We start from the raw sequence: 15907 nt of genomic DNA, 5'->3' as shown, positions 1-15907 counted from the left end.
TTGACTCATCCACGAGATTGACTTTTATCTGAGGGAAGTGGCAACATCCTATTCTTAGTGTCAGTCAAGAGAATAAAGCTCTAGAGCTTTTGCTTAGGTTTGATGAGGTATTTAAAAATATTCCATTTTTATCTCATTGCAGTGCTTCTTTCACTTGGTAAATGCCAGGCATTTCTTCCTTTTTGGGGATCCTCCAGATTGATAGGTCCCAAACACTTGCTGTGGCTCTGACTTTCACTCAAGGTCTAGGGCCACTGGGTGGGCATGAGATTATGCCCATCATCCCACTGGGGAATCAGCCATTGACAAGCTATTAGGAAGTATCTCACTGCACACTAGATCATACAATATGCACATAAGATGATCTTTCCCCAAACTCATGGCCTTACCTATGCCACTTCTCATTCTCTGACTCAGGATGGCATCACTTTTGCACTCATCCCCTAGTCTCTGTCAGCGTGAGTGATAGCAGAGGGGTCCAAAGAATACACCAGTAACCTTCTGCATTCCTGAGAGGTTGCCTTTATTCCCATGCTGATGTGCACAGTCATTCCCTTAGCAGGAAGTACCATGAAGGGTTAGGATGAGAAACTCTCTAACATCAGAGAACAACTAACTCCAGCTTCAAGACCACAACAGTTTTTCCCTTGCCTATCCCCTAGAGATGAATTCTTTATTGAAAGCACTAGACCAGAGTGGTTCTCCTGAGAGCCTCAATGGCCCTTCTGCACTCCTTTCTTGACCACTTCCCACCATCACCACTCTTTGGAACAGAGATGAAAAGGAACAGGAAAGCAATATTGGCTAATTCTTCTTTGAGGTCAGCTCATAGGAAAACATGCTGGATATGGTAGAAAATACTGAAAAAGAGTATTGTTGAGAGGATTCAAAGGTGGAGGTCTTTTCAGGTTCTGTTTTAGATTGAGCAACCTCTAAGGAAGAAATTGTTGGTTTATTCACCTTTAGGGAAGGCAATGCAGTTTCAAGGGTAGCCTCTCTGGGAGCATCCCAGGTGGGTTCAAATGTTTTCTCGGTGGGTGGTGGTTGTCTAACATCATCCTTGCTAGGCCTCAGTGGTTTGATGGTTTCCTTGACTTGCTCTGGTTCACTGGATTTCTTCTTGGGGACTACTAAAAAATGGCAAGAGCCTGGCTGTTTCTTTGTGCTCTTGGTTAAAGCTGGGTAGAAGGCTGATAGAGCCCAAGGATTTCCCAAAACTCGGAAGGAAGGCTTGATGGGTAAATTCGTAGAGTCCTGACTCCCATGTTCCCTCTGTTGTAGGCTTAAACTCCGAAGATCTGTGGGATAGAAACAACAAAAACAAAGATTCCTCAAATGTCACTTCTCCAATCTTTTCTGGTCATGTTGTGAAGTTTTATCATCTTTAAAATGTTAGCCCCTCACGTACATCTCAGGTTCTTTCCCCCTTTAGTTTTCCCTTCCCCAAACTTTGTAAAGATTTTATTATGGCACTGGAGTTTAAGAGTCTATTGTAGGGGCGCCTGGGTGGTTCAGTCGGTTGAGCGTCCAACTTCGGCTCAGGTCATGATCTCGCAATGTGTGAGTTCAAGCCCCGCATCGGGCTCTGTGCTGACAGCGCAGAGCCTGGAGCCTGCTTCAGATTCTGTGTCTCCCTCTCTCTCTGCCCCTTCTCTGCTCATGCTCTGTCTCTCTCGGTCTCAAAAATAAATAAAAACATTAAAAAAAAAGAGTCTATTGTATGAGATTTTAGGTCACCATGAAAGCTCTCAGAAGGTAGGAAGTCACATCTGCTTAAAGTTCATGCATTTCACAACCACTGCTTCCAAATCAATTTGAACAAACAAATGAATACATCCTCAATTAGGATGGGAGCTTTTTAAAGGCAGAGACTTCGTCTTGCTTGCCACTACACACACAGTGCTCAGCAGCATCTGTCACACAAGTTCTGAAAAAATAATTTTAATCTAACTGACAGAAAAATAAATGATGGAGACTACTTCTAGTAATGGAGCTAGAAAACTGAATCTTACCAAAGACAAATTAATAACTGGATAATAATTAACCCAAGAAAACACCTTAAAATCATGTAAGATTTTACAATACGGTGAGGAACTGTGGGGCCAAAATCTAGAAGATAATGAGAATCCAAAGAAGTCAGTCCAGATCTCAGTTGTTTTTGCCCTGAGTGTACTGTCAATCTTGAAACCACCACACACATGAGCTTCATTTTCTGTCAGCTTTACAGGAGGAAGGGGATTCTAATTGCACTTTAATTGAATTTGTAGGTCAATTCCATAACAAGTAGTATCTGTGATATCAGGTTTTCTAATTCATAAATGTGGCATGTTGGTCCATTTGTGTCTTCTCTCAGTAAACTTCTGTAGCTTTCAGTGACCAACCATATCTTCTCTGTGACAGCTTGCAATGTTTTCCTTAAATTTATTCCTATTTTGGTTTTTTGGTGTTGTAATTGATGCTATTAAATTTTTAAGTTTCTAATTATTTATTGCTAATATATAGACATACAATTGATTTTTCTGTATATTGACCTTGTATCCTGAGACACTGTTTAACTCACTTATTAGTTCCAGTAGGTTTGTTTGTTGATTTCTTAGATTTTTTGTTTAATTTTAATTCCAGTATAGTTAACATACATTGTTATGTATAATATAGTGATTCAACAATTCCATATATTACTCAATGCTCATCAAGATAAATATACTCTTAATCTCCTTTACCTATTTCACCCATCCTCCCACCCGCCTCCCCTCTGATAACCATCTGATTGTTTCCTATAGTTAGGTGTCTGTTTTTTATTTGTCTCTTTTCCCCCCCTTTGTTCATTTTGTTTCTTCAATTCCACACGAGTGAAGCCATATGATATTTGTCTTTCTCTGACTTAACTTAGCACTATACTCTCTAGATCCATCTGTGTTGTTACAAATGGCAAGATTTAATCTTTATGGATGAATAATAGACTATTGTGCATATATATATATATATATATATATATATACACACACACACACCACATCCTTATCCATATATCTATTGATGGACACCTGTGTTGCTTCCATAATTTGACTGTTGTAAATAATGCTGTGATAAACATAGGGGTGAATGTATCCCTTCAAATTAGTGTTTTTGTATTTTTTGGGTAAATACCCAGTATGTCAATTACTGGATCATAGGGTAGTTCTATTTTTACTTTTTTGAGGAACCTCAAAAATTGAATTTACTGTGACTTTACTGAATTTGTTTATCTGTTTACTGGGTAAATGGTACAGTTTACTGTTTACCCAGTAAACAGTACTGTTTATTTATCTGTTTACTGAATTTATCAGTTCTAACAGTTTTTTGGTGGAGTTCTTTGGGTTTTCTCTATATAGTATCATGTCATCTGAAAATAGTGAAAGTTTTACTTCTTCCTTACTGATTTGGATGCCTTTTCTTTCTTTTTGCAGTCTTATTGCTATGGCTAGGACTTCCAGTACAATGTTGAATAAAAGTGGTGACAGTAGACATACTTGTCTTGTTCTTGACCTAAGGGGGAAAGCTCTCAGTTTTTCTCCATTAAGGATGATATTAGTTGTGGGTTTTCCACAAAACCTGTGGCCTTTATTATGTTGAGGTATGTTCCCTCTAAAACTACTTTGTTGAGAGTTTTTACATGAATGGCTGTTGTACTTTGTCACATGCTTTTTCTGCATCTATTGAAAGGATCAGATGGTTGTTATCCTTTTATTGATGTGATGTATCACACTGATTGGCTTGTGAATATTGAACCACCCTTTCAACTCAGAAATAAATCCCACTTGATTGTGGTGAATAATTTTTAAAAATATATTGTTGGATTCAGTTTGCTAGTACTTTGTTGAGGCTTTTACATCTATGTTCATCAGGGATATTGGCCTGTAGTTTTCTTTTTTAGTTTTTTTTTTTTTTTTTTTTTTGGTGTGTGTGTGTGTGCGTGCGCGCACATGCATGTATGTGTGTGTGTCTTTATTTGGTTTTGGTATCAGGGTAATGCTGGACTCATAGAAAGAATTTGGAAGTTTTCCTTTCTCTTATGTTTTCTGGAATAGTCTGAGAAGATTAGGTATTAAGTCTTCTTTAAATGTTTGGTAGAATTCACCTGTGTAGCTGTCTGGTCCTGGATTTTTTTGTTTGTTGGGAGTTTTTTAAGTTACTGATTCAATTTCATTGCTGGCAATTGGTCTATTCAAATTTTCCATTTCTTCCTGCTTTGGTTGTGGTGGGTTATCTGTTTCTAGGAATTTATCCATTTCTTCTAGGTTGGCCAGGTTTTTTTTAAATGTACTTTTTTATAATATTCTTTTACAGTCCTTTATATTTCCGTGGTGTTGGTTATTTCTCTTTCATTTCTGATTTTGAGTCCTCTTTTTTTTTCTTTCTTTTTAAAATATGTCTGGCTAGAGGTTTATCAATTTTGTTGATCTTTTCGAAGAAACAGCTGGCTTCATTGATCTGCTCCATTGTTTTTTCAGTTTCTAGATCATTAATTTCTGCTGTAATCTTCATTATTTCCTTCCTTCTGCTGGTTTTGGGTTTTGTTTGTTGTTTGTTTATTGTTTGTTTGTTGTTCTTCTAGCTCCTTTAAGTGTAAGGTTAGGTTGTTTGTTAGAGATTTTTCTTGCTTAAGGTAGTAGGCTTGTATTGCTATAAACTTCTTAGAACCACTTTTGCTGCATCCCAAAGATTTTGGATTGTTGTGTTTCCATTTTCATTTGTCTCCATGTATTTTTTTTATTTCCTCTTTGATTTCTTGCTTGACCCATTCATTGTTTACTAGCATGTTATTTAACCTCCACCTATTTGTGTTCTTTCCAGATTTTTTTTCTTGTGGTTGCTTTCTAGTTTCATCACGTTGTGGTCAGAAAAGATGTGTGGTGTAACTTCTTTTTGAAATAGTTAAGAATTGTTTTATGACTTAATATGTGATCTATTCTGGATAATGTTCCATGTGCACTTGAAATGAATGTGTGTTCTGTTTTAGGATGAATGTTCTGAATATATCTATTAAATCATCTGGTCCAGTGTGTCATTCAAAACCACTGTTCCTTATTGATTTTCCATTTAGAGGACTTGTCCATTGATGTAAGTCGGGTGTTAATGTTCCCTATTATTGTATTACTATAGATTAGTTCCTTTATATTTATTATTAACTGGTTTATATATTTGGATGCTTCCATGTTGGATGCATAAATATTTGCAATTATTATGTTATCTTGTTGTATTATCCCCTTAATGTTCATATAGTGTCCTTCTTTGTCTCTTGTTACAGTCCTTGTTTTTTTTTTTTTTTTTAATTTTTTTAAATTTTTTTTTTTCAACGTTTATTTATTTTTGGGACAGAGAGAGACAGAGCATGAACGGGGGAGGGGCAGAGAGAGAGGGAGACACAGAATCGGAAACAGGCTCCAGGCTCTGAGCCATCAGCCCAGAGCCCGACGCGGGGCTCGAACTCACAGACCGCGAGATCGTGACCTGGCTGAAGTCGGACGCTTAACCGACTGCGCCACCCAGGCGCCCCTACAGTCCTTGTTTTAAAGTTTTGATTGATATAAATATTGCTACCTCGGCTTTCTTTTCATATCCATTTGCATGATAAATATTCTTCCATTTCCTCACCTTTTTTAAATTTTCAAGTTAGTTAACATACAATGTAGCCTTGGCTTCAGGAGTAGGACCCAGTGCTTCATCTCTTACATATGATATCCAATGCTCATCCTGAAAGTGCCCTCCTTAATGCCCATCACCCATTTAACCCGCTCCCCACCCACCCACCCACCTCCTCTAACAACCCTCAGTTTGTTCTCCATTTTTAAGAATCTCTTATGGTTTGCCTTCCTCTCTGGTTTTTTAAATCTTATTTTTCCTTCCTTTCCCTTATGTTCATCTGTTGAGTTTCTCAAATTCTACATATGTCCATCTCCTAACTTTCAATCTGCATGTGTCTTTAGGTCTGAAGTGAGTCTCTTGTAGTCAGCATATAGATGGGTCTTTTTCTTATTCTATCTATTCCAACAAACTATGTCTTTTGATTGGAGCAATTAGTCCATTTACAGACTACATAATTATTGACAGGAATGTATTTATTGCCATTTTGTTATTTGTTATATGTTTTTGTGGATCTTCTCTGTTTCTTCACTTGCCCTCTTCTCTCACCATAAGTTGGCTTTCTTTAGAGATATACCTAGATTTCTTTCTTTTTTATTTTTTGCCTATTACTTGGTTTTCATTTGTTGTTCCCATTAGGTTTGTATATAATATCTTCTGCTTAAGTTGATGGTCACTTAAGTTTGACCCATTCTTTACTCCTCTCCTCCCCATGTTTTAGGTATATGGTATAATACTTCACATCCTTTCATTTTGTGAGCCTCTTGACTGATTTTTACATACATACTTATTTTTACTGCTTTTGTGCTTCCTATTAACTCTTACTAATGGTCATTTCCTTTCCACTCAAAGAGTCCCCTTTAACATTTCTTGTAGGGCTGGCTTAGTGGTCATGAACTTCTTTAACTTTTGTCTGTCTGGGAAACTCATTATCTCTCCTTCTATTCTGAATGATAGCCTTGCTGGATACAGTATCCTTGGCTGCAGATTTTTCCATTTCAGCACTTTGAATGTATTATACCACTCCCTTCTGACCTGCAGAGTTTCTGGTGAAAAATCCACTGATAGCCTTAAGGGGCTTTCCTTCTATGTAGCTGTTTTCTTTTCTCTTGCTTTTAAAATTCTTTATCACTGCTTTTAAAATTCTTTATCACTGACTTTTGCCATTTTAATTACTATGTGTCTTATGGACCTCCTTGGGTTGATTTTTGCTGCAGGATCTCTGTGCCTCCTGGATCTGAATTTGTTTTCTTTCCCAAATTCACAAAGTTTTCAGCTATTGTTTCTCCAAATAAATTTTCTGCCCCCTTTTCTCTTCTTCTTTCCCTACATTGCAAATGTTATTGCACTTGATGGAGCCACTGAGTTCCCTAAGTCTATTCTCATTTTGCATAATATTTTTCTCTTACCTGTTCAGCTTGATTACTTTCCATTACACTATCTTCTAGGTCACTGATCCATTCTTCTGCTGCTTCTAGCCTACTATCTATTTCATCTAGTTTACTTTTTTTTTTTTAATGTTAATTTATTTTTGAGAGACAGAGCATGAGCAGGGGAGGCAGAGAGAGGGAGACACAGAATCTGAAGCAGGCTCCAGGTTCCAAGCTGTCAGCACAGAGCCTGACGTGGGCCTCAAACCCATGAACTGCAAGTTAATGACCTGAGCCAAAGTCAGACGCTTAAGTGACCGAGCCAACCAGGTGCCCCATAGTTTATTTTAAATTTCAATTATTGTTATTTCTGATTGGTTCTTTTTTTTTAAAATCTCTTTAAGGGTCTCACTGATGTCCTCTACTCTTTTCTCAAGTCCATTGAGTATCTTTATGATCATTACTTTAAGTTCTCTATCAGGCATATTACTTATCTCCATTTCCCTTAAGTCTCTTGCTGTGATTTTGTCCCACTCTTTTATTTGGGACATATTCCTCAGTCTCATTTTTGTCTAACTTTCTGTGTCTGTTTTTCTTTTTCTTTTTGTCTTTAATATATATATATATATATATATATATATATATATATATATATATAACTTGACTATATATAAATATATATATATTTATTTATATATCACTGTATATATATATATATCACTATATATATATCACTATATATATATCACTGAATATATATATATCACTATATATATCTATATATAGATATATATAGTCAAGTTTTGTCTGTTTTTCTGTGTTAGGTAAGTCAGCTATGTCTCTTGCTCTTGAAAGTAGTGGGTAGGGTACACAATTTAACAAGGTGGTGCTAGTCCTCTTCCACAGGGCAAGCATAGCCATCACAGAAACAGAACCCAGTCAGCTTCACAAAGCACATGTGGGCTGGGGGCACAGTTTTAATAAGGTGTGACAATCACCCTTGGGAGATCACCAGCCTCCACTGGATGTGGGCCCTACAAAGTGTACAGTTGGAAGATGTGTTGGCAAGATTTGTGCTGGTCTTCTGGGGGAGGGGAACAGCAACACCTGGACTGAGGCAAGCCTGGCTTGAGGGGATGGGGTGTAGTATAAGCAAATTAGGTAGTGAATGCTGGTGCCACATTGGTTCGCACAGGTGGCCATGTGTTTATGCTAGGTGGGGCAAGGGAGGGAGATAATGCCTGCCAGCTCCTTTGTTACTGGAGAAGTCCCTCAGTGAACTCTGAGATTAGTAAATAACACTCCCTCTATACCCCCAGTGTTTTTCAAACTGCTGCTTCTATGCTGTATCCCTGTGGGCTGTGTGTTGTGCTGTCTCTTTAAGGGCTCTCCTAGAGCCAAGCCTGCTGATTTTTAAAGTTCCAGGCTTTAAGTCTCACTGGTTAGAAGAACTCATGAAATCCATCCACTCTGGTTTTCAACACCAAATGTTATGGGATTCATCTTCCCTGTCCAGACTTCTGGGTGTGATAGTCTGTTTTTTCTCCCCTCTCCACACCCATAGCTCCCTCTTTCTGGTGGTTAAACCCATCTAAATCACACTATATCTTTGCCCTTCCTACCCTCTTCTCTATATTTAGTTGTGAAGTTTGTTCTGGCAGTCTTTGAGACATTTTCTGGATTATTTACACTGGCATGAGTATTAACTGGTTGTGTCCATGGGACAAGGTGACTTTAGGGTTCTCCTACTCCACTGTCCTGGGAAGTCTAGAATTTTTATGTAATTAATCTGCAAATGAGGAGTTTTTTTATTTCTTCCTTTATGCCTGTTATTTACCTTACCAAACTAGTTAGGATTTCCACAATGCTGAGCAGAAGTGGTGACAGCAGATACCCTTGCCTTATTTCTGATCTTAGGGGAAAAACATTCATTGTTTCACCATTAAAAATGATATTGACTGTAGGTTTCCTGTAAATGTTTTCCATCAGATTGAGGAAGTTTAATTCTACTAGTTTTCCCAGAGCTTTTTTTTTTTATCATAAATGGGTGCTTACTTCTGTCAAATATACTATTTCTACTTTATTAATTCAGTCGATTATATTAATTTTCAAATGATATATTCATCTTGTACTACTGGGATAAACCCTACTTCCTTATGACATATTGTCCTTTTTATATACTGATGTATTCAATTTGCTAACATTTTGCTAAGAATTTTTAGGTCTAAGTTCATAATGATATTGGTGTATAAATTTAGTTATTGTAATATCTTTGTCAGTTTTTATAGGAAGGTATTGTTGGCCTCAAATCTGCTAGGTAGTGTTCCTCTTCCTTTTTTTCTGAGTTGGTATAAAATTAGCATTATTTAATATTTGATTAACCAGTGAAAATTCTCTGGGCCTAGACGTTTCCTTTTGGTGGGGTTTTTGGGACATGCAGTTGATTCTGAAGGTGAGTTATTAAAAATTGCTATTTCTTCTTCTTTTAGTTCTGGTAAGCTGTTTATTTCAAGGGATTTCTCTAGTTTACTTAAGTTGTAAATTTTAGTGGCATAAAAATGTTGCTAATTTTCCTTTTTATGTCTAGGATATGGACAGATAATCCATTTTTCATTCATCGTATCAGCAATCAATCTCTCTCTCTTCCTTTCCCTCCCTTTCTCATCTTGCTCAGAGTTTATCAATTTTGTTAATCTTTTCAAAAAATTAACTTTTACTCAGAACGGATTCTCCGGAGCCAAGCGCAGATGAGAGGCCCACGGAAGAGGGTAGGAAAGGTGGAGAGGCGGTGCGCGCTACACGGACTGGCGGGAGGGAGCCGGGGTGGAGGGGCAGCCCGCCAGCCAAGCAGAGGCCCTGAGTCTGGCTTGCAAAAGTGGAGGGGCCTGACGGAGTGTGTTCGGACAGCAAGCGGGACTTAACATCTGGAAGGTTATAAGCTAACAGCTCTGCTCAGAGAGCGGAGGGCTGGAGGACAACGGGAGGGAGAGTTGTTGGGCCCTGGACGACAGAGTGAAGCTTGGCGGGGAACAAAGGCACTTGCCAACGCCATCTCCCTCGCCCATCCCCCAGCCAAAATCCCAAAGGGAACCAGTTCCTGCCAGGGAACTTGCTTGCACCATGCAAACACCCAACGCTGTGCTTCTGCGGATCCATCCCTCCGGCGGCAGGTCTGACTCCCTCCCGCTGCCACAGGGCCCCTCCCAAAGTGGATCACCAAAGGAAAAGTGAGCTGAGCCTGCCCCTCCCACCCCTGTGCACCCTGCCGATCCACCCCAGCTAATACGCCAGATCCTCAGCACCACAAGCCTGGCAGTGTGCACGTAGCCCAGTCGGGCCATGCCACCCCAGTGAATCCCGCTCTTAGGAGAGGGGAAGAGAAGATACACACCAGTCTGACTGTGGCCCCTGAGGCGGGCTGGGGGCAGACATCAGGTCGGACTGCAACCCTGCCCACCAATGCAAGTTATTCAAGACAGCAGAGGGGAAGTGCCCTGCAGTTCCGCACCACTCCAGGGACTATCCAAAATGACGAAACAGAAGAATTCCCCTCAAAAGAATCTCCAGGAAATAACAACAGCTAACTAACTGATCAAAAAGGATTTAAACAATATAACAGAAAGTGAATTTAGAATAATAGTCATAAGATTAATCGCTGGGCTTGAAAACAGTACAGAGGACAGCAGAGAATCTATTGCTACAGAGATCAAGGGACTAAGGAACAGCCAGGAGGAGCTAAAAAAGGCTATAAATGAGCTGCAAAATAAAATGGAGACAGCTTGGATTGAAGAGGCAGAAGAGAATAGGTAAACTAGAAGATAAAATTATGGAAAAAGAGGAAGCTGAGAAAAAGAGAGATAAAAAAATCCAGGAGTATGAGGGGAAAATTAGAGAACTAAGTGATGCACTAAAGAGAAATAATCTACGCATAATTGGTATTCCAGAGGAGGAAGAGAGAGGGAAAGGTGCTGAAGGTGTACTTGAAGAAATAATAGCTGAGAATTTCCCTGATCTGGGGAAGGGAAAAGGCATTGAAATCCAAGAGGCACAGAGAACTCCCTTCAGACGTAACTTGAATCGATCTTCTGCACGACATAGCATAGTGAAACTGGCAAAATATAAGGATAAAGAGAAAATTCTGAAAGCAGCAAGGGATAAATGTGCTCTAACATATAAAGGGAGACCAATGAGACTCGTGATGGATCTCTCTACTGAAACTTGGCAGGCCAGAAAGGAATGGCAGGAAATCTTCAATGTGATGAACAGAAAAATTATGCAGCTGAGAATCCTTTATCAGCAAATCTGTCATTTAGAATAGAGGGAGAAATAAAGGTCTTCCCAAACAAACAAAAACTGAAGGAATTCATCACCACTAAACCAGCCCTACAAGAGATCCTAAGGGGGATCCTGTGAGACAAAGTACCAGAGACATCGCTACAAGCGTGAAACCTACAGACATCACAATGACTCTAAACTCATATCTTTCTATAATAACACTGAATGTAAATGGACTAAATGCGCCAACCAAAAGCCATAGGGTATTGGAATGGATAAAAAAAACAAGACCCATCTATTTGCTGTCTACAAGAGACTCATTTTAGACCTGAGGACACCTTCAGATTGAAAGTGAGGGGATGGAGAACTATTTATCATGCTACTGGAAGTGAAAAGAGAGCTGGAGTAGCCATACTTATATAAGACAAACTAGACTTTAAATTAAAGGCTGTAACAAGAGATGAAGAAGGACATTATATAATAATTACAGGGTCTATCCATCAGGAAGAGCTAACAATTATAAATGTCTATGCGCTGAATACGGGAACCCCCAAATATATAAAACAAGTAATCACAAACATAAGCAACCTTATTGATAAGAATGTGGTAATTGCAGGGGACTTTATCACCCCACTCACAGCAATGGATAGATCATCTAGACACAGGATCAATAAAGAAACAAGGGCCCTGAATGATACATTGGATCAGATGGATTTGACAGATATATTTAGAACTCTGCATCCCAAAGCAACAGAATATACTTTCTTCTCGAGTGCACATGGAACATTCTCCAAGATAGATCACATACTGGGTCACAAAACAGCCCTTTATAAGTATACAAGAATTGAGATCATACCGTGCATACTTTCAGACCACAATGCTATGAAGCTTGAAATCAACCACAGGAAAAAGTCTGGAAAACCTCCAAAAGCATGGAGGTTAAAGAACACCCTACTAAAGAATGAATGGAGGGGCGCCTGGGTGGCTCAGTCGGTTAAGCGTCCAACTTCAGCCCGGGTCACGATCTCACGGTCCGTGAGTTCGAGCCCCGCGTCAGGCTCTGGGCTGATGGCTCAGAGCCTGGAGCCTGCTTCCGATTCTGTGTCTCCCTCTCTCTATGCCCCTCCCCCGTTCATGCTCTATCTCTCTCTGTCTCAAAAATAAATAAACGTTAAAAAAAAAACTAAAAAAAAAAAATAAAATCTTAAAAAAAAAAAAGAATGAATGGATCAACCAGGCAATTAGAGAAGAAATTAAAAAATACGTGGAAACAAACAAAAATGAAAATACAATTCAAACGCTTTGGGATGCAGCGAAGGCAGTCCTGAGAGGAAAATACATTGCAATCCAGGCCTATCTCAAAACAAGAAAAATCCCAAATACAAAATCTAACAGAACACCTAAAGGAAATAGAAGCAGAACAGAAAAGACACCCTAAACCCAGAAGAAGAAGATAAATAATAAAGATCAGAGCAGAAATAAACAATATAGAATCTAAAAAAACTGTAGAGCAGATCAATGAAACCAAGAGTTGGTTTTTTGAAAAGATAAACAAAATTGATAAACCTCTAGCCATGCTTCTCAAAAATAAAAGGGAGATGACCCAAATAGATAAAATCATGAATGAAAATGGAATTATTACAACCAATCCCTCAGAAATACAAGCAATTATCAGGGAATACTATGAAAAACTATATGCCAACAAACTGGACAACCTGAAAGAAATGGACAAATTTCTAAACACCCACACACTTCCAAAACTCAATCAGGAGGAAAGAGAAAGCTTGAACAGACCCATAACCAGCGAAGAAATTGAATCAGTTATCAAAAATCTCCCAACAAATAAGAGTCCAGGACCAGATGGCTTCCCAGGGGAGTTCTGCCAGATGTTTAATGCAGAGATAATACCTATCCTTCTCAAGCTATTCCAAGAAATAGAAAGGGAAGGAAAACTTCCAGACTCATTCTATGAAGCCAGTATTTCTTTGATTCCTAAACCAGACAGAGACCCAGTAAAAAAAGAGAACTATAGGCCAATATCCCTGATGAATATGGATGCAAAAATTCTCAATAAGATACTAGCAAATCGAATTCAACAGCATATAAAAATTATTCACCATGATCAAGTGGGATTCATTCCTAGGATACAGGGCTGGTTCAACATTCGCAAATCAATCAACGTGATACATCACATTAATAAAAGAAGAGATAAGAACTATATGATTCTGTCAATCAATGCAGAAAAAGCATTTGACAAAATTCAGCATCCTTTCTTAATAAAAACCCTCGAGAAAGTCGGGATAGAAGAACATACTTAAACATCATAAAAGCCATTTATGAAAAGCCCACAGGTAACATCATCCTCAATGGGGAAAAACTGAGAGCTTTTCCCCTGAGATCAAGAACACAACAGGGATGTCCACTCTCACTGCTGTTAACATAGTGTTGGAAGTTCCAGCATCAGCAGACAACAAAAGGAAATCAAAGGCACCAAAATTGGCAAAGATGAAGTTAAGCTTTCACTTTTTGCAGATGACATATTATACATGGAAAATCCGATAGACTCCACCAAAAGTCTGCTAGAACTGTTACGTGAATTCAGCAAAGTTGCAGGATACAAAATCAATGTACAGAAATCATTTGCATTCTTATATACTAATAATGAAGCAACAGAAAGACAAATAAAGAAACTGATCCCATTCACAATTGCACCAAGAAGCGTAAAATACCTAGGAATAAATCTAACCAAAGATGTAAAAGATCTGTAAGCTGAAAACTATAGAAAGCTTATGAAGGAAGTTGAAGAAGATACAAAGAAATGGAAAAACATTCCACGCTCATGGGTTGGAAGAATAAATATTGTCAAAATGTCAATACCACCCAAAGCTATCTACACATTCAATGCAATCCCAATCAAAATTGCACCAGGATTCTTCTCAAAGCTAGAAAAAGGACTCTTAAAATTCATATGGAACCGCAAAAGGCCCCGAATAGCCAAAGGAATTTTGAAGAAGAAGACCAAAGCAGGAGGCATCACAATCCCAGACTTTAGTCTCTACTACAAAGCTGTAATCATCAAGACAGCATGGCATTGGCACAAAAACAGACACATAGACCAATGGAATAGAATAGAAACCCCAGAACTATACCCACAAATGTATGGCCAATGAGTCTTTGACAAAGCAGGAAAGAATATCCAATGGAAAAAAGACAGTCTCTTTAACAAATGGTGCTGGGAGAACTGGACAGCAACATGCAGAAGGTTGAAACTAGACCACTTTCTTACACCATTCACAAAAATAAACTCAAAATGGATAAGGGACCTGAATGTGATACAGGAAACCATCAAAACCCTAGAGGAGAAAACAGGAAAAGACCTCTCTGACCTCAGCCACAGCATTTTCTTACTTGACACCTCCCCAAAGGCAAGGGAATTAAAAGCAAAAATGAACTATTGGGACCTCATGAAGAAAAAAAAGCTTCTGCACAGCAAAGGAAACAATCAACAAAACTAAAAGGCAACCAATGGAATGGGAAAAGATATTTGCAAATGACATATCAGACAAAGGGCTAGTATCCAAATCTATAAAGAGCTCACCAAACTCCACACCCAAAAAACAAATAATCCAGTGAAGAAATGGGCAGAAAACATGAATAGATACTTCTGTAAAGAAGACATCTGGATGGCCAACAGGCACATGAAAAAATGCTCAACGTCGCTCCTCATCAGGGAAATACAAATCAAAACCACACTCAGATATCACCTCAGGCCAGTCAGAGTGGCCAAAATGAACAAATCAGGAGACTATAGATGCTGGAGAGGATGTGGAGAAATGGGAACCCTCTTGCACTGTTGGTGGGAATGCAAACTGGTGCAGCCGCTCTGGAAAACAGTGTGGAGGTTCCTCAAGAAATTAAAAATAGACCTACCCTATGACCCAGCAGTAGCACTGCTAGGAATTTACCCAAGGGATACAGGAGTGCTGATGCATAGGGGCACTTGTACCCCAATGTTTACAGCAGCACTCTCAACAATAGCCAAATTATGGAAAGAGCCTAAATGTCCATCAACTGATGAATGGATAAAGAAATTGTTGTTTATATACATAATGGAGTACTACAGGGCAATGAGAAAGAACGAAATATGGCCCTTTGTAGCAACGTGGACGGAACTGGAGAGTGTTATGCTAAGTGAAAGAAGCCATACAGAGAAAGACAGATACCATATGTTTTCACTCTTATGTGGATCCTGAGAAACTTAACAGGAACCCATGGGGGAGGGGAAGGAAAAAAAAAGGAGGTTAGAGTGGGAGAGAGCCAAAGCATAAGAGACTCTTAAAAACTGAGAACAAACTGAGGGCTGATGGGGGGTGGGAGGGAGGGGAGAGTGGGTGATGGGTATTGAAGAGGGCATCTTTTGGGATGAGCACTGGGTGTTGTATGGAAACCAATTTGACAATAAATTTCATATATTTAATAAAAAATAAAAAAATTAACTTTTACTTTTTTTCATTTTCTCTATTTTTGGGGTATCTTCTATTTCATTGATTCCTGCTATGTTTATTCTTTCCTTCCTTTTACTTGGGGAAAATTCTTCTTTTTCTAGATTCTTGAGGTAGAAACCTATCAATATTAAGCTT

General features: G+C 38.8%; 1 protein-coding gene across 1 annotated transcript in view; it reads right to left on the bottom strand.

Moving 5' to 3' along the window:
- Nucleotides 1-521: 521 nt before the first annotated feature.
- Nucleotides 522-15907, bottom strand: part of GDPD4 (glycerophosphodiester phosphodiesterase domain containing 4) — a 147393-nt gene continuing 132007 nt past the window's right edge. Inside the window, exon 17 of the mRNA XM_030332309.1 lies at nucleotides 522-1298. Coding sequence (XP_030188169.1) covers nucleotides 805-1298 — 494 coding nt within the window. The 3' untranslated portion in view covers nucleotides 522-804. The remainder of the gene's footprint in view (nucleotides 1299-15907) is intronic.

The sequence above is a fragment of the Lynx canadensis genome, chromosome D1 (genome assembly GCF_007474595.2).
Source record: "Lynx canadensis isolate LIC74 chromosome D1, mLynCan4.pri.v2, whole genome shotgun sequence".
Taxonomy (NCBI): Eukaryota; Metazoa; Chordata; class Mammalia; order Carnivora; family Felidae; genus Lynx; species Lynx canadensis.
Note: the sequence above shows the minus strand (reverse complement) of the source record. Positions and strands in the feature narration are given on the sequence as shown.